The 20,644-nt window shown below is 36.3% G+C and overlaps 1 protein-coding gene across 1 annotated transcript in view; it reads left to right on the forward strand.

Annotated features, from left to right (window-relative positions):
• The window catches only part of LOC107687064 (KH domain-containing, RNA-binding, signal transduction-associated protein 3-like), a 168,446-nt gene that overhangs the window by 122,381 nt on the left and 25,421 nt on the right, over window positions 1–20,644 (forward strand). The window contains exons 7-8 of the mRNA XM_016484212.1: window positions 3,595–3,677; window positions 16,822–16,880. Coding sequence (XP_016339698.1) covers window positions 3,595–3,677; window positions 16,822–16,880 — 142 coding nt within the window. The remainder of the gene's footprint in view (window positions 1–3,594; window positions 3,678–16,821; window positions 16,881–20,644) is intronic.

Below are 20,644 nucleotides of genomic sequence, written 5' to 3' on the forward strand. Positions count from 1 at the left end.
ATCTACAAGGATCCCTGAAAAATATCGGTGAGCTTCTCTGTTTGCCCTATAATAACAATTACAAATGCCAAGCAAGAAAAATCATGAGCAACATTAAGCCCTCAGGGACGTTTTTAGGGTGACATTGTGAGAACAGTGTGCATATTTTATATTTTCTTTATTTCAATGTTGCTGCTTTGCTATTAATAACTTAATTTGAACAGCATCAAAAATAAGAGATTTGGATCTCCAGGGATTGCAATTAAAGGTGGGGTATGTATTTTTTAAAAAACGCTTTAGAAAACTGAGTCGGCCCGAGTACCAAAACAAACTTGTAGCCAATCAGCAGTAAGGGGCTTGTCTACTCATGATGTGGAAAAGAGAGAGTTCAGTGCACAGCACAGGACGGACATTAGCTGAGCCGAGCGACAGAAAGATAGAGATGGCGGATAAAAAACAAAAGAGGGAAACGTCTGTGGAACAAAAGAAGGCTTAAGGCAAGAAGTAGGACCCGTGTAAATATCGGATCAGCTTTCCAGCGCTGGAGAGAACTCAAAGAGCGGAAGGCCTGCGATCGGACGCCGAGGTTGCTTTGTTTCTTCTCGATAGGTGAGTAACACCGTGTCTGCGCCGCAACAGCTAAAGTCTGTCTAGTACACTAGATGCGACAAAGCGACCGTTGAAAATCATTTGAAATTTGTGTCAATACGTCATAAATAGAACGCACCAGCAGTTTTCTGTCGGGGATTTGTCGTGCCGCGCCGCATCCAGTGTAGACCATAGATATGTATATATATCTATGGTGTAGACAGCATCACTGATTATAATGAGTTCTATAGTATTTTGTCGCGCCGTGCCACTCGCGACACGGTGTAACATTGGTTTTGCTTTGTTTCACAGAACTAATCGTTGCCTGGGTTGCGTACGTATGTGTGGGGCGGAGCTATCAAAATAGGGGTGTGTTTGTTTTGGTCACTCCAAATGTCAACATTGGCTACCAGAAATCTTACCCCACCTTTAATTATGTATGATAGTCTAATTAAACACTAATGATCAGCTCTGTTTAGCACATTTTATCATATGTAAATAAATTCAGCAAGTTTTACCCAACAATCAGCACAGAAAACATGAAAAGAGCAGTGCAAAGTCCATGTTGGCCTACATAAAAATCCATTTCTAAAAAGTTCTAGCTTGATTTTCTGACCTCTGCTGACATTTCATACGCGAGTCTTCATAAACATATCACTGGGCTTTACGAGCCAACTGGCCACAAAGCCACGCATGTCATAAAGCAATCTGTGATATGTCACAATAATAGCTACATTAGATATTAACCCCCATGAAGTTTCATTAGCCACTCTTAAAGGGTTATTATACAATGTTAATTACAGTGTCAAAATCATATCAGCCCTCGACTTACTGAAGCACTTTCACACCCTTTCATTTAAGTGAAGAGCTGCTTTTCAGTTTTCATGCACAGCTCTCTGCTATTTCTGCTCTAGATATATGGAGTATTAATGTCGGCCAGGGTTCAGCCGAGTAGATTAACCTCTAAGCAGAGTTTGGGAGTGTGTGTGGATTCAGGATGACTCGAAATGCTTCATCATTAGAGCGGATCTCTTGACCCTGATGAAATGCAGTATGTCCTGTGGAGACTGTCCATCACTCCAGACTCCTGCATTATACATGCTTTTAACTCCTTTCATATCAAGGAAGACTACTCAGATATGAAGTAAAAGTATTTCTTTTCATTTAACAGAAAGAATGTTATTATATATAACATCACATTCTTTCTGTGCAGTGAAAATAAAGATATATCTTTCTACAAACTGCATTGTTGCACCAAGAGCACAAGTGACTGTCTTTCTGAATGAGTTATTCAAATTATTTGCTCAACTGATTCCTTCAAAACACTGATTTATCCAGTAACTAAACAAGGGACTCTCTTTATGAGTGAGATTTAAATCATTCAGTTAACTGATTTGTTCAAAACACTGATTCCGTTATTGAAAACTATTATGACACTATTTACTCTGCTGTCTTTATGAGCAAGTTTTTGAATAACTCATTCACTTGATTTGTTCAAAACACTGATTCATTTATGAACAATACAAGTGACTATCTTCATGAGTGAGTCATTGAATCTTTCAATCAACTGATTTGCTCAAAACAGTAGTTCATTCATGAACAAAACAAATTATTCTCTTTTTGAGTGAGTCATTGAATCTTTAAATCAACCGATTCATTCAAAACTCTGATTCATCCAGTAACTAAACTAAACACAGATTAATTAATGAACAAAACAAGTGACTCTCTTTATGGGTTAGTCTTTAAATCTTTTAGTCAACTGTTTCATTCAAAACAGTAATTCATTTGTGAACAAAACAAGTGATTCTCTTTTTGAGTAAGACATTGAATCTTTCATACAACCAATTTGTCCAGAACACTGATTCATCCAGTAACTAAATAAGTTGCTGTCTTCATGAGTGAGTCATTGAATCTTTCAATCAGCTGATTTGCTCAAAACAGTAGTTCATTCATGAACAAAACAAATGATTCTCTCTTTGAGTGAGTCATTGAATCTTTAAATCAACCGATTCATTCAAAACTCTGATCCATCCAGTAACTAAACTAAACACAGATTAATTAATGAACAACACAAATGACTCTCTTTATGAGTTAGTCTTTAAATCTTTTAGTCAACTGTTTCATTCAAAACAGTAATTCATTTGTGAACAAAACAAGTGATTCTCTTTTTGAGTAAGACATTGAATCTTTCATACAACCAATTTGTCCAGAACACTGATTCATCCAGTAACTAAATAAGTTGCTGTCTTCATGAGTGAGTCATTGAATCTTTCAATCAGCTGATTTGCTCAAAACAGTAGTTCATTCATGAACAAAACAAATGATTCTCTCTTTGAGTGAGTCATTGAATCTTTAAATCAACCGATTCATTCAAAACTCTGATCCATCCAGTAACTAAACTAAACACAGATTAATTAATGAACAACACAAATGACTCTCTTTATGAGTTAGTCTTTAAATCTTTTAGTCAACTGTTTCATTCAAAACAGTAATTCATTTGTGAACAAAACAAGTGATTCTCTTTTTGAGTAAGACATTGAATCTTTCATACAACCAATTTGTCCAGAACACTGATTCATCCAGTAACTAAATAAGTTGCTGTCTTCATGAGTGAGTCTTTGAATCTTTCAATCAACTGATTTGTTTAAAACAGCAGTTCATTCATGAACAAAACAAGTGGTTCTCTTTTTGAGTAAGACATTGAATCTTTCAATCAACTGATTTGTCCGAACCACTGATTCATCCAGTAACTAAAAAAGGGCCTGCCTTTAAAAGTAAGTCTTTGAATAATGTAGTCAAATGAATCGTTCAAAACACTGATTCATTCAGGAGCATTGAATTGTACATTGAATGTATAAAGTGTAAGTGTATTTAAAATTATATTTGATTCATTCAGGAATAAAACAAGAATTGAGTCTTTGACAGTCGATTTGTTTAAAAACATGGGTTCATAAAACTTTTTTTAAAAAACCTTTATATTGCATAAAATGGTTTGGATATTTACAGTATATATTTTGTTTCCCATAGGAATACGATGATGGATATGGAACAGCCTATGATGACCAGGGATACGACTCCTATGACAACAACTACAACAATCAGGCACCGAAGTAAGTGTGTGTGTGTGTGTGTGTGTGTGTTTTGTGGAGGCTGAGCCATCTGAGTCTTCTGTCCGTGTAAAGGGCATCTCTCAGAGCACATGTTATATCTGAAGTTATATCAAGTTACATCTGAACGAGAGAGTTTATTCACAATGTAGGTCAGTGCTCACCTCTCCGTATCGAACCAAAGTGTTTGTGTTGGTCTTCACAGAGCTGGACTTCGGACATTGGAAATCGTTCAGGCTAATGTAGGGGCAGCTCTGAAAATCCAAAAGAGAGAAGTGTCCGTCTCACTCATTTATCTGGCTTTTTTTCTTTGCAAGGAGATATTTAGTGTTGTACGTCAGGGTCAGTTGACACTGTGTACCAGTGAAGACCTTATAAACTCCTGAGTCTTGTGAAGGACAGTTTGACTCATAATTAGTGGGCGTTGACATACAACATATACTCTTGTTTTCTAAAACAGATTATTAGAATGCTTTAGAACAGAACAGAATTTGTGTCTTAAATTGGACAACTAACATAATATATAAATCTATATAGTGATCTGTTTTGATATAAATACTTTATTGTTTTTTTTTTTTGTTTTTTTTTTTGCATATATTTCAATACTGGGCTAGACCATTTTGAAATATGATTTTCTTATATTCTGGATATTAAGTTTTAATATCCTTCATTTTTGAAATTTAATTTAATTAATTTTTTTATTTCAATTTATAAATATGCATTGTGCATCTAGTTGGTTTATTGAAAGCAACTTAAATTGCATTAAAATATATTATACATTTTTTAATGATAGATAGATAGATAGATAGATAGATAGATAGATAGATAGATTCTATTATAAATCTATTGTAATATATTTTTAAATAATTTCGTTTGTAAAATTTTTTTATGTTTATTAGACATTTATTACAATATTGAGTTAGAAGATGATAAAGTAGGATTTCATAATAGTGATATTCTGGATATTACATTTCATTTAAATATATAATATGTTTTTTAAATATTTTTCTTTATTTTTGCATTTTATCAGTTGTTTTTAATCAGTTTTATCGAAAATGACTTAAGTTTCATTAAATATATATTATTCATTCATTTTTTAAATACTAACATTATAAGGATTTAAATAGTACTGTAAGTTTCAATTCAAAATACGATTTATTTTCTATGGTTTAATATGATTTAAACTCAGCATATTGAGATATAATCTGTCTTTTGTTTAGACCACCATTTTTGATATGGGTCACATTTTAAAGGTCAATTTCCTCCACGAAAAAATGAATTTGAGCAGAAAATGAGAACTGGCTCTTGACACTTGGTGAACATGATGCTGGATTTCTGGTAGTGATAAGATGTCACAGTAATCATCAGGTGGGCTTCATCACACTCTGACTAGCACTGTTCTGTTTCCATGTCAGTCAACAGCTTCTTCCTGAAGTCAAACACTGTTTTAGGAGCTCAAACGACACTTAAACTGATTCGCTTTTATTATTTAATGAGGAGTCTTCTGGGGAGCCTACATATACTTCATTATACAGCAGGTTTCTATGTTCTTTGATTCATAAAACATTGTCTGTGTGTTACTGAGCTCTGGTAGATTTCCTCATACCTCATCCTGAAGCATCTTTGATCCTGTAATATGTAATCAAGGGATATGTAAACCGGCTTTCCTTTTAATCATAGAATATGTGTTGAACCAGAGGTGGTTTACCCTGCGTCTTCTTAAATAAAACTATATTAAAGACACAGCAGGCCTAGTCTCAGATCAGTATTTGGAACCTACTCATTTAAGATCAGTCTCAGTGAATGCATGAAGGCTAGGACTTTTATATAATCTATATGTGCATATAATGATCTATAATAATGTACTGGATGCTTGATAATGTTCCTGCATCATTTAGTCTCACCTGACAATGACTTTCAGTGGTCCACGTGCTTCCATGAGTCATATTCCATGTTCTTATGGAGACATTTTAATAATTAGCATAAAAAAATATGTCAAATAACTACTTCTTGCAGTAGGAAGCATGTGATGAGTCTCACTGCTGCTTTTTAGATTAAATTACCGGGACGGTATGCCAATGAGCATGATGCTAGCAACACCAAGGTCATGGGTTTGAATCTCTAAGGATGCATGGATGGCTGGAATGCAATGCTAGTCACTTGTAACAAATGATGTCAATGCCATATTGTTTAGTTTCAGTTTCAGCTGTACATTGTAATGCAAACAGTTGTGTGTCCTTCAAGTTTGTGAACAAGAATAGTTATTATTGACTTACTCCTGGTGTAATGATTCATTGATGTTGCTGGTTGAGGCAACATTTGTCAAACTCTGTTCCATGTTTTGTCTGTGTCTTGCTCCCCAGGTGTTCCTTTCCCAGCGTCTCCTCGTCCCTCGTGTGTGTGCAACGTGACAACATTACTGTTATTGTGTTTAGAAGCAGTCATTTGAATAAACGCTTATCCTTCTGTATTTAATTCAATACGTACCTCATCCAATACCATTTGAGCTATAGACATGAATTACATCTGAAAATCAAGTGACGTGCTATGCTAGAAACAGCCTGTAAAAAATGTATTAAAATTTTGGACTTAAGGTGAAAAAATAAATTGTATACAAATAAAAGAATATCAACATATTACTCTTTCAACCACACAGCCAATATAGAAACAAAATGTTCAAAAACCTGTTACAAGTAATAAAAAACAAAAATAATTCTACACGTTAAATGAACAGTAACACTACTTAAGATTTTACAGGTTCAACAAAAACATAAATAGATTTACATTACAAAAACATATACCATTACATCTAAATCATAAAAAAACACCATAAAACAAACACATTGTAAACATCCATATTCAAAAAATGGCAATAATAGATTTTGAATAAAATCACATCATGTAGTAGGTATAGTTATAACATCTCATTGAGTAAATGTTCATCATTTAGACCAATAGAAGAAAAGTCTGCAGAGTATAAATGCAAAAAACAACAACAACAAAAATTTGTAAAAGTGTCATGACATGAAATTTGTCAGATATGACAGTTATAATGGCATTTGGATGCTAGAAATAGGCCGTGTTACCTGTGTGAATGGAAGGGGACAGGTTTATCTCACAGGAGCATTAAAAGGGTCAGAGGTCAAACTTATGAGTTTTCATGAAAAGCCTTCGCTGTGTGATTCTCCCAGGTGTGTCACCTTCTCGTGTTGCGGTCACAATCCCTGTGGAAGTGCTCAGGGGTGCGGGAGTGTGTCTGACAGCATTTAAACTGCTCGTCACCTTCTTCAGAGTGCTATAGAGCACCATATGGCCCACACACACACACACACACACACAGAATGTCAGAGCGGCTATAGGCCTCCGCAGAGCAGTTTGTTTTGGAAAATGTCAGTGCGGTGAGTTCTGAGACTGCTGCTTTTCAAAGGTTAGCACTGCTTCTGGAGACTCGACTCTGAGAGTTTAGATTTAGAGGGGAAAAGAGCAATTATAGCGGCGACTGATTAGAAATTCCCTCTTAGGAGATTGATTGATTGGGAGTTTTTCCTCGCCACTGTCGCCTTTGGCTTGATCTCTGAGGGTTTTGTAAAGCCACTTTTCTTCATAAGCTGCTTTGGAACAGCATGTGCTGTACAAATAAACTGAATTGAATAATTGATGTTTGCAAACTTCTTTTATTTAATTATTTCTGTAGTAATAGCAGCTAGGCAAGTATTGGACCACTTTAGGATTATTAGCACAGGCCTATAATTGTGCCTTCTGGCCAATAGAAGTGTTTTTATTTACCCTTTTGTAAGTTTGAGAACTTGAAAAGTTTTGCCTATCAGTGATAATGCAGTTTTTATTTTCAGATCTTTGTAGTGACTCTTAAGTATACATTTAAGTGAATTTTGATTTTTTTTTTAAGTTTGTTGATTCACAGAATTAACAAATTAACATTTGATTAACAAATAAAAATGGTTCATTCACAGTTTATTTTTAAATGTGAAATTGCAAGCTTCTAGTTGTATTTGCACAAATAATAATAAATAAATTAAATTAAAATGTTAGATTCAAAAAGTTAGGTATTCAAGGAATCATTTATCTTCTAAAGTCTTTTAAAAGATAGTATAAATGACTGTGTTTTTCTGATACTGTATCTGTCAGGGTTATGTTTGGATCTGGTAGGGGTCTAGCGCTGTTATGGATCTTTGTGGGTTCTTTTATGGTTTTGGTATGGATCTTGTAGGATTCCAGCATTATTATGGTTCTGGTTTGGATCTGGTAGGGTTCTAGCATTATTGTGGATCTGTGTAGGTTCTTTATGTTTCTGGTTTGGATCTGGAAGGGTTCTAGCATTGTTGTGGATCTGTGTAGGTTCTTTATGGTTCTGGTTTGGATCTGGTAGAGTTCTATCATTATTATGGTTCTTTATGTTTCTGGTTTGGATCTGGTAGGGTTCTAGCATTATTGTGGATCTGTGTGGGTTCTTTTATGGTTTTGGTATGGATCTTGTAGGATTCCAGCATTATTATGGTTCTGGTTTGGATCTGGTAGGGTTCTAGCATTATTGTGGATCTGTGTAGGTTCTTTATGGTTCTGGTTTGGATCTGGTAGGGTTCTAGCATTGTTGTTGATCTGTGTAGGTTCTTTATGGGTTCTAGTTTGGATCTGGTAGGGTTCTAGCATTATTGTGGATCTGTGTGGGTTCTTTATGATTTTGGTATGGATCTTGTAGGATTCAGGCATTATTATGGTTCTGGTTTGGATCTGGTAGGGTTATAGCGTTATTGTGGATCTGTGTAGGTTCTTTATGGTTCTGGTTTGGATCTGGTAGGGTTATAGCGTTATTGTGGATCTGTGTAGGTTCTTTATGGTTCTGGTTTGGATCTGGTAGGGTTATAGCGTTATTGTGGATCTGTGTAGGTTCTTTATGGTTCTGGTTTGGATCTGGTAGGGTTCTAGCATTATTGTGGATCTGTGTAGGTTCTTTATGGTTCTGGTTTGGATCTGGTAGGGTTCTAGCATTATTGTGGATCTGTGTAGGTTCTTTATGGTTCTGGTTTGGATCTGGTAGGATTTGAGAATTATTGTGGATCTCTGTGGGTTCTTAATGGTTTTGGTTTGGATCTGGTAGGATTCTAATCTTGGATCTTTGTGTGTTTGTGGTTTTGGTTTGGATCTGGTAGGATTTGAGCATTATTGTGGATCTGTGTGTGTTCTTTTAAGGTTTTGGTTTGGATCTTGTAGGATTCCAGCATTATAGTTCTTTCTGGTTCTGGTTTGGATCTGGTAGGGTTCTAGCATTGTTGTGGATCTGTGTAGGTTCTTTATGGTTCTAGTTTGGATCTGGTTGGATTTGAGCATTATTGTGGATCTCTGTGGGTTCTTTATGGTTTTGGTTTGGATCTTGTAGGATTCTAATCTTGAATCTTTGTGTGTTTGTGGTTTTGGTTTGGATCTGGTAGGGTTTGAGCATTATTGTGGATCTGTGCAAGTTCAATCACATTATACATTTTTTGTATCACATATTTTACAATTGTCTTTATTTTTCCATTTTCCAGCAACCAATGAAATTTCAGCAGTTTTTACTACTAATATATACATATACAATGAATAATTTAAATTGATTGTATTCATTAATTTTTTTATCAATAAATGCACGTTTTATAATTTTCAATTTATTTATTAGCAATTTTAGTTATTTCAAATTATTTTATTATGTATATTTTTTTAAATAATAAATTGGTCATTCAATTCTTAGTTCTCCTATTTCTCCATAATTGCAGGCTAGTTTATCAGTCTAAAAACTCAATCTAGAAATCTAGATCTTGACTCTGTTGCTTTGTTTTTCCGGTTCTTTTGATACTGTGAATACAGAAATAAGCCGTTCCACACCTGATGAAGAGGAACATTACAGAGTTCAGCTCACATCTCTGCTGGTCGCGATTATCACGATTGATCACTCCTCCGCTCGAAGCATCAGACTTTGACGGCTTTCTCTCTCTTCTACACCTGTCTTCCTCTCTCTTCTTTTACTCGCCAGCTTTGTCCTCTGTCCCACTTTCTCTGAGCTTCTTCAGACAGACTTGATATTTTTAACTTGTTTCGGCTCTATTTTAGAGGTTTGGTGTCTTCATTCTCATCTCCGTTTTCTGTCTCTGTGGACCTTTGGTTCTGTTCAGTTCTGTTAGCGAGACAAGAAGACTGTCACAACCTAAAATTAGATTAATTTACATCTTTGAAAAGAACACAGTGAAATCTCTTCCGTGTCTGTTGCAAAGTCACAAGCATTTGCAGACCTGCAGCTTGTTTGAATAGACAGTGACATACAGTAATTTATGACCAACAGGATGTTATGCTTATATTTGGGTCTGAAAATTGCATTTTTCCTTGTATATAAGGAGACCATAAAAATGGGACACACATAATTATTTGCACATGGCATATGGTGTGTACAAAACATGCTAGACATAATAAATATACATTGAATGCCCTGGAAATTCAGCTTTGAATTGGTGCAGAACGCTCAATAGAGGACAAAGGCCTGTGGTTTTCCACTGGGTCCATTTTTAGCCTGTAAAAATTGATTTTATTTCAGTCTCGTCTTGAATGAACAATCTTAATTGTCAACCATTATAAAACATGCATGCTCTACATGCGTGTTCGCTTAAAGTAGCGTCCTATTTCAATTTTGGCCTGACCTGTTCCTTTAAGGAAACTTTGTGACCGATGTATGGATAACATAATTAGCGCTGTGTGGTGTTTATTCCCCTTTTTGCCCTCTAAACCTCTTCTAAACTCTTTGAGCGCGAGCGAACGCAAGAGAATGAGGCAATAATTAGTGATTAGTGATAAGCCTCTCACAGTAAATTAGACCAGCGAGACTCTTCACAGTCGCCCCACTACTGATTTACCAGCTGTGAAAACAAGACGAGAGGAGGAGGAAACACAGAGATCACCTGGGACATGTAGTACATCATTCAGATTTAACCCCACCATCTGTTTAACAATATGAGAGAGAGAGAGAGCGAGAGAGAGAGAGGAGAGAGAGAGCGAGCAAGGCCCTCTTATGAATGTCAAGTCAACGAGGGCCTGTCCTCAGGAAACACTCACTTCATCAAACATTTGGGATGTGCATATCGTGTGATGTTTTTATTACATCCTTTAAACTTATTTTACTTATAAATAGACTTAAAAATTTGTTTTAAATATTTTAAAAAGTATTATTTATTTATGTATTTATTGTATTAAAACAAATAATTATTCTGTAAATTAAGAACTACCAAGAATTATTTACACTAAAAATTATATTAGGAAGTTAGTGCCATTGATCATGTTACTCTTTGTACAGATGGTCAAATGTTCTGAGAAACTGAAGTGTTTCTGTACGGCATAGTGAAAACCTGATGTTTGAACAAGCCAATCTGTTATATAATCTGTTTGGAGAACATCAGATACACACTGAGTGTTAGTACACTACACCGTGTCAGTTTTAGCTGGCTAAGCATGGCTATGTGTGCGAAAGAGAAGTACATAATGTATCTTATTTCACAAGAAATTGGTTATAACTCTAACACACCTTGCTAGTACCAGGTTGGACCTTTTACATTCCGAACTGCCTTAATTCTTCATGACATAGATTTAATGAAACATTCCTCAGAGATTTTGGTCATATTGACACGATAGCATCAGACAGCTGCTGCAGATTTGTCGGCTGCTCATCCCTGATGCGAATCTCCCATTCCACCGCATCCCAGAAGTGCTCTACTGGATTGAGATCTGGTGACTCTGGAGGCCATTTGAGTATAGAGAAATCATTATCATGTTCAAGAAACCAGATTATTTGAGCTTTGAGACATGGTGTGTTATCCTGCTGGAAGTATCCATCACAAGATGGATACATGTGGTCATAAAGGGAGGGACATGGTCAGCAATAGTACTCAGGTAGGCTGAGCATTACACCACCAGCGGCCTATTCCGTTGATACAAGGCAGGATGGATCAATGCTTTCATGTAGTTCATGCCAAATTCTGACCCAACCGTCTGAATGTCGCAGCAGAAATCGAGACTCATCAGACCAGGCAACCTTTTTCCAATCTTACATTGTCCAATTTAGGTGAGTCTTTGTGACTTGTAGTCCCATCTTCTTCAATGTTCGACATTGTCTATGTTTCCATCCACCTATTTTTATGCGCATTTTGGAATATCGCGTAAAAAAACGCTGGATGGAAACACCAATATGCGCATAAATTCTAAAAATGTGCGAAAAAAACTTGTGCGCACAATTGAGTACGATAACATTTTTATCCAATAAGAAAAACCGTGCATAAACTACAAAGGAAATACATTTACCGAATAAATTTCACCATGCGCATCAAAAAAGTCATGTGTCTTTGCACGATGGGATGGGATAACTTGACTAACCAGCGGACTGATCTTGTTGCACAGCATCTGAAATGTTGTTTTAGTCGTTCTGAAATGCCTGAGCAAAGTCTGTCATCAAAGTATTTCTGTATAATTAATTATCCCTGCGTTCCCAAACAGCAGCATCCACCTCCGAAAGCAATGACAGCATTTATTGTGTTTCGTCTGCTCGCTCTGAGGCGCAAGTAATTCATCATTTATGAAATGTATTATATTAAGTGGCTTCTCCTACTTTTCTTAGTGATATTTAGTGCCAGTTTAGCAGGAAGTGATGATTTTGTTCTATTTGACTCGTTGGATGGAAACTGTGCTTTATTCGCAAATGTTTTATGCGCATAGGTTAAACTTGAATCTTTGGATGGAAACGTAGCTGTGGTTGTGCGTTCAGAGATATTCTACGATGGTTGTAACAAGTGTTTGAGTTGTTGCATTTGTATCAGCTGGAAGCAGTCTGGCCATTATCCTCTGACCTCTGGCATCAACAAGGCTATTACGACTGCCGTTCACTGGATGTTTTCTCTTTTTCCAACCATTTTCTGTAAACCCTAGGGATGTTTTGCGTGTAAATCCCAGTATATCAGAAGTTTCTCCATTCTGATGCTTGGTTTGAACCAAATCTACATACCTAAATGCATTGAGTTGCTGCCATGTGATTGGCTAATCAGATATTTGGCGTTAATGAGCTGTTGAATGGGTTTACCTAATAAAGTAGCCATTGAGTGTATATCTCCATCTCCGCTAGGGTGTCAGATTTCAACAATGTCTCAAACTGTGCTCAGATTTTCCAAGATACCTGTAATCAAAAAGCCAGAGATCTACTCTCCACATTTATTTTACACCCCTGTACTCTTGTAATCCATGTTTACACTCATCTCATTTGTGTCTTTTTATTTCTCCAAAGCATTTCTGATGTTTGAAGTTAATACTTAAACACGGCATACCTGATAACTCCATTAAGTCTCCTCTGAGGAGTGAAATGCTGCTCTGGGTGATTGTAGTTAATTCGACAGCATGTTTGCAGTGTTTACACGTGTGTGTTGCTAATTGGAGGGAATTGGACTGTGTGTGACTTAAATGCATCATCATTTCTGCTAACGCTCTACCTCGACTGGAGCGAGCCGAACAGGGTAATTGAGTAGAACAGAACAAACTCTGCACTGGAGGAGAGGGAGAGAGCCGAATTAAGGGAAGAAGGAATATTGACGATGTGTCAGGGAAGAAATTAAAGGTGTCTAACTAGGTTTGAACCCAAGCTGGTGTTCAGATTGAGGAGAAGAGATTCTTTATGGTGTGAAATACGCGGAGAGAGATGCATCTGGCAGCAGGTTGTGAAGTTGACTAATGCATTACTGAACATAAAAGCTTTAGGTCTCTTCAATTTCACCTCATGCGCAGTGGAAATAGGGAATTTCATCACACATACGATAGAAAGCCTTCTCCCGGCTTTCACAAGCTTCCTGAGCTTGTGTGTGGGAATAGTGACCGTAGTTGTTGGTCTTCATACTGCAATCCCAGCACAACCCTCTCTCTCTTTTTCATCATATCTTCTTCTCCCTGGTGTGCAGACACATTTTAAGCGTGAAACTAGCAGTAACAGCAGGCTGCCGATTGGAACCTCTGCGTGAGCTTTGTCATGGGATTTCCTCTCTGCATAACAACCAAGACACTCTTTTCGCAGCCACTTACACTGGATTGATGTATGTGTGAGTGTCTGTTGTGAATGAGGGAATGAGTTATGATTGGAATGAGAGGAGGAGTTATAGTATTATGATCAGAATAAGGGGAGGAGTTTTGATAGTATGATTAAATGGAGGAGAAATGATGGTATTATGATTGATTGGAAGGGAGAATTTTTGATAGAATGATTGGAATGAGGTGAGGAGTTATAGTAGCATGATTGGAATGGAGAGGAGTTATAGTATTATGATTGGAATGGGGAGGAGATATAATATTGTTATTGATTGAAGAAGAAGAGTAATGATGGCATAATTAGAATGGGGGAGGAGTTATAATATGATTTGAATTAGGGGAGGGGTTTTAAAAGTATAATTGGAATGAGGGGGATGAGTTATGATAGTTGAATGGAACGGGGGGGGGGAGTTATAATAGTATGATTGATTGAAAGGGAGAAGTTTTAATAGTATGATTGGAATGAGGGGAGGAGTTATGATAGTATGAATGGAATGAGGGGAGGGGCTATAGTTATGATTGGAATGGAGAGGAGTTATAGTATTTTGATTGATCCAAGAGGAGTTATGATGGCATAATTAAAATGGTGGCGGAGTTATAGTATGATTGGAAATAGGAGAGAAGTTTTGAAAGTATAATTGGAATGAGGGGGAGGAGTTACGATAGTATGATTGGAATACGGGGAGGGGTTATGATAGAATGATTAAATGGAGGAGGAGTTATGATATTATGGTTGATTGAAAGGGAGAAGTTTTAATAGTATGTTTGGAATGAGGGGAGGAGCTATAGTTGTCACGGTGCGTGCGGGGAGATGAAGCGAGGACTCAATTGCAGGAGAAATGGTTATTTATTTTAATAATAAAAATGAAACAAAAGCAAACTCAAACCACCCCGAAGGGGAAAAACAGACAAGCAGGCTCAAAACTGCACTCCATGCAGACATAACACACACACAATGAGAAATGACGGATCAGCACAGGATGACAGACACCAGGAGAATAAATAGGAACCAAACGAGGAGGCTAACGAGGGAGACACAGGTGGAGCAACTAAAACAATAACGAGGTAACAAGATGGGAGGGGCCAGACAATAGACAGGAAAGAGCACATGGCAACAGACAAACACAACACAAGCCTCCCAGAACACAGTCATCTGGTGGCCCTCCTGGGCACACCCGCTGAAGACTGTGACAATAGTTTTATGATTGGAATTGAGAGGAGTTATAGTATTGTGATTGATCCAAGAGGAGTTATGATGGCATAATTGTAATGGTGGTGGAGTTATAGTATGATTGGAATTAGGGGAGGAGTTTTGAAAGTATAATTGGAATGAGGGGTAGGAGTTTTGATAGTATGATTGGAATGCAGGGAGGAGTTATGATGGTATGATTAAATGGAGGAGGAGTTAAAATGTGAATGGAAATGGGAGGAGTTATGATAGTATGATTAAATGGAGGAGGAGTTATAGTATGAATGGAAATGGGAGGAGTTATGATAGTATAATTGAATGGGAGGAGGAGTTATGATAGTACGATTAGAATGAGGGGGAGTTGTAGTATTAGGAGTTGTAGTATTAGAATAAGGGGAGGAGTTTTGATAGTATGAGCGGAATGAGGGGAGGAGTTATAGTATTATGATTGGAATGGAGAGGAGTTATAATATTGTGACTGATTGAAGAGAATTAGTTATGATGGCATAATTGGAATGGGGGAGGAGTTATGATAGTATGATTGGAGAGAAGGGAGGAATTATGAAATAATTAAATAAAGCATAACTGGTGCATGTTGCATTGCAAATACATGTTAAACTCACAACCCATGCAGAGATTGAGCTTGCTGCATTCTCTGTGACACAACCGAAAAGCATAATGAGCTGCTCACATGAACACAGTGCTGTGCTTCACTCCAAAACTCTGCAGCATGACAGAGTAAATGTTCTTAAATCACTAATGACTTTAAACCTTTTGCATTTTGATAAGTGCACTGCACCATATCACTATTTAAATTTTAGTTTGATTGACAGATGCTTCGCCAAGGCAACAGCACAAAACACAATGTTAGAGACTTTTTATATTGTTTAGACAAGTGTAAAATATTTTTGTTCATTATGGAACTGTAGTGGGACAGATTATGCAATGGCAGGCTGCCACAATAATGGGAAACACTGAAAGGAGGTATTATGAAAATGATGGCAGGAGTTATGGAAATTAAGGAAGCTGATATAAAACAAAGCATGAAGGACTTGCTATAGAATAGAATAGAATAGAATAGAATAGAATAGAAACAAAATGTCAAAATCTGAAGAATCCTCAATAGTGAAAGCTAAGAGAACTGGAGAGCATCTTTTTATTTTCCAGCAAGGCTTCTATTTCTCATGGCGCCATCCTTACTGAGGCCAGTGGAATTACACCGGGATATGGTTTGCAGTCAGTTGTGATTGACACTGGACAGCTCAGCTGAGGGCCTATGGGAAAAAAACTCAATTTGGAGGCAGAAAGGGAACAGAGACCCGGGAGCAAAACTTCTGAGACGCAGGAATGAAAGGAAGGCGCACCGCAAATCTGCTCGGAAAATAGCTTCTCCGATGGGTTACTCTGCTTCATGTGGCTGCTGAGATGTTGCTTTGTCAATTTAAATAGGGAGGAGACAATGTCAAATAAATAAGCAGACACATGCCTTGAACTCTCATCACCTTTTTCTCGCTTTCGTTTCCTCTGTCTGTATATAAATGCACATACAAACACATACAGTGCCAACTGAAAGTATTTCTTTTTTTATTTTCTTTTTTTTTTTTGGACAATGGATCATTAAAAATGGATCATATTTACAGCCAGTCACACAACATTACTTTTATTTTGCTTAATACATTTACAATGAATAGCATTAAAATTGTATGCATATATTTTTATATAGGATTGGTCTGAATATATGTCTAATTTCTGAGATTTTTAATTACATTTCTGTATATGAGAAATCATATATACCCTGCACTTTACATATACTGTATATCTTAAAAAGACCTTTCTAAATTTCTGTCTCATTTCTTTTCACAGTTCAGATGATTATTATGAATACAGCCATGGTATCAGCGGAGAATCATATGACTCTTACGGTAAGAGTTGTTTTTTTTTTGTTTCATAATACTTCTAGTTAGTGCATGAACTTTGAGTCTGTCTTTTGCCCAAAGAACCCAGAGCTCCTGCTGTACAGCTCTTGTCATAAATACTGCTGGCATTGCAAGGCTTTTGGTTGCAGTGTATTGTATTTACATGAACAGGCATTTACAATGAATGTTGAAGGGAGACAGGTTCGGATGCAGCAAAATAATCAAAATGCTGTCGGACACTCGCTCTGTGAAAGGCAAACAAGTTTGCGGTTACGGACACTGTAGGTACAGAATAGCATAAATATGGCAGAGATATCTGAAGAAGAATTGCAATTCTCTGAAACTGCTGATGTAGCTTTTGTAAGCTCATTGTCCAAGCAAAAAAGATAAGATGTGCCATCGTATTTCTCAGCAGCTAGAATATTAATGTGTGTGTGCTTTTAGTGTGTATGTACAGATGCATTTGTGGGCAGTTTCTCAGATTGATGCATTTGTGTGCATGTTTACAATTGTATTATTTATAAGAGATATTTGTAACAGAATCAAAACCTAGTTTTGTTCAGCATATAGTTTTAAAACTTTCATTTTATAGGTTTCTTCAGGTTAGTTTTATGTCCTAGAAATTTTTGTTATATGAAGGCTATGTTAAAACTTACCATGTCTTCATTTTTTTTTTCTGCTTTCCAAATGCCTACCTATGTATAGACTTTACTATTTATGTATAGACTTTACGATTTATGTATAGACTTTACGATTTTTATTTTATGTTTTATTCTTGATCCAGACCCAGATGTTACTTTTAAAATATGTAAATTCCTCATTAAAATACAAATTATCATAAAGACATTATAGATATGAATTGTTATTTTAATACTAGGTACTATGTATTATTTCTACATTTAAATTGTATATTTTATTATATAATTATAAATATAGTATTACATATTGTTATTTTAATACTAATTATTATTGATTAATATTATGTATTATATATACAGTGGTGGCCAAAATTGTTATAACGCTTGTCATATTTAAGAGGTTTCAGTTGTTTTGAAAATATAAAAATATTACAGTTAAAAGTGGATAAAATCAGTACGACTCACTTCATCTGATATTTGTTGTGCTCAGAGCAACCAGCTGCATGGTTCATGAACATTATGAAATTAAATCATGTTTTGGAGACAAAAAAGGTCAATATTTTCAGATCTGTCAGGGGTTCTAACAATTTCATTATAAATAAAATATGAATTATTATATTTTACAAACTATGATTTAAAAAAAGAGTAAAGGGGTAAAAAAAAAATCATCAGTGGTGACATTTCCACCTTAACAAAGAAATTGTCCCGTAATAAATATAGACATGTGATGTAAGTCTTTGTTTATTTATCTTACACCAGGTTCAAAAGTAAACCTTTCTAAGATTAAGAACGTCTCGGTTACATATGGTAACCCTCGTTCCCTGAAGGAGGGAACGGAGACGTCACGTCGGATGACCGACGAATTGGGATCGTCGAGAGTGACCGACTGAAAGGGAACTAGCAATAGCGGTGCTTGTGTTATCAAACTCAGTAAATAAATATAATAAAGCACAAGGAAATGAGATGTAACAATGTTAGATGGCTTGTTTGAACATGATAGAACTTTAAATTAGACTACAGAACTGATTTGACAAAAATGGAAATGGTTGTGTAATTGCATCTTAAAAGTGACTTAACATTTTCTCGTTGTCTTTCACATGTCGCTTTCCAGTCGTTTTTGTCACTTTGCGACCACATTTGAAACACACAGCTCTACACTGACACACACATAAGCAATCCATAACACTCAACTTAACACTTTTCCAGGTGGTACAACGCATAGACAGCTTGACAGTTCAAAGGAGATCTCCCTATTATCTGGCTGATGCACATCCTTGTTCTTTCTAAACGCAAGGACAGTGCGCATGAACCCTTTTCTTGAAGCCAGCGCAGGCTAACCTGAGATTGACAGCTCTCTAATTAAAGATTATTGGCTACGGCTCCCAGCCTGAAAAAAACGAGTGACTTTAGAGCAACGGCCTTTGTGCCTTCCTGCCCCTAAGAAGAGCTGAGAAAGAGCAAGATCACACAAAAGCTAGCATCGATAGCGCTTTCGTTCATCGACACGGACGCTCGTGAATGAGCTCTGCTGTTACGCTAATGGCGGCGGTAACCTCTCGCTCGAGGGCACTCCACTAAACCCCTTTCAAGTGGCTATTTGATCCTCTGCTGCAATTAAAGTTGTTTTGTTCTTTCTGAGGTGAAGGACAAAGGCAGGATAGTTTGGGGACATTTCTCTCTGATTGTCAGTGTTAGTTGGGCTAAATTATCAGAGGTGCCATGAGCTCGGAGAGGAAGATAGTGGATGGTGTCGTGACTCTTGGGCTTTGTTATTTTAAAGATTGATGTTGTTGTGTAAAAATCACATTTGAAGGTGCTTTGGATTGCTGCATGTTCGACAGCAAATCACTGTCAGAGTCCTCTTGGGAGGAAGAGCAAAGAACCTGTTTAACACACACTCACAAAGAAATTACACTCTACTGGCGGACAAGTGAATCTCACAGAAACACACTCAATGTTGCATTACAGCAAATAAATAAATAAAGCAATACATGCTAATTATTTCAGTATTTTCATACTTTCATATATATATATATATATATATATATATATATGAATTTTTCAAAAATGATGACTTGAATTTTAAAAGTTATAAGGGGCTACTGAAGAAGTAAAGTCATCATCAAAAGATTGATTATTACATTTTGGAAACAAGAGTAAAAACTTACTAAAAATTACTTTTTCAAAGTTAGTTAAGACAACAATGTAATAACACAAAATGTAAGTCAATAATGTAAGTCTACTTAATGCGAAAATCTCAATAATCCTGAAAACAAGCTTTATTTTTTTAAATTATTCGATTTTTGCATTGTGAAATTATTATATTTTATTAATATATTTCCATTCCATTGCAGTATGTCCAGATTTAATTCAGATATGAGGTTTTTTTTTTCTATTATTGTCTGATAGCGGATTTTCACTTTTTTTTTATTGTAATACATGGTTTTTTAAATAATGACAGCATACAAGTAAATTAAAGGCAAGTATTGCAGTGTTTTAATAATTTACAATTTAAATTGCATGTATTTTTTTACACTGCAAATGCATCACAATGCAAAATAGTCAAATTTGTTTTAAAATATGCTTATTTGTTTCATGATTCAGAATATTTTTTATTTCTTTTTGGGGAGAAATATGATCTGGGCATATTCTTGACAGGTTTTCGGCACGCCATCAAAACGTGACAATTCTAATATTTTCACCTCATTTCAAAATCTTGGTTATTCTGTAAAGCTTTTTAAATGTCAAGTTTCATTAAAATTACTGTAAATTGTCAATTTATCACATGGTATCGACCATGCAATATACACAACCATCACACATACCTATTTCATTGACTAAAATATATTAGAATATGCATTCAAACATGTCACTGTTAGCCTATGAAACATGCATTTGCGTGAAGGTCTCACAAATGTTGTTCAGCGTTTAAAGTGACGTGACATGTGGCCAAGTATGGTGACCCATACTAGGAATTAGTGCTCTGCATTTAACCCATCCAAAGTGCACACACACAGCAGTGAACACACACACACTGTGAACACACACCCGGAGCAGTGGGCAGCCATTTATGCTGCGGCGCCCGGGGAGCAGTTGGGGGTTCGGTGCCTTGCTCAAGGGCACCTCAGTCAT

The sequence above is a fragment of the Sinocyclocheilus anshuiensis genome, unplaced genomic scaffold, assembly GCF_001515605.1.
Source record: "Sinocyclocheilus anshuiensis isolate Anshui unplaced genomic scaffold, SAMN03320099.WGS_v1.1 scaffold1641, whole genome shotgun sequence".
NCBI lineage: Eukaryota > Metazoa > Chordata > Actinopteri > Cypriniformes > Cyprinidae > Sinocyclocheilus > Sinocyclocheilus anshuiensis.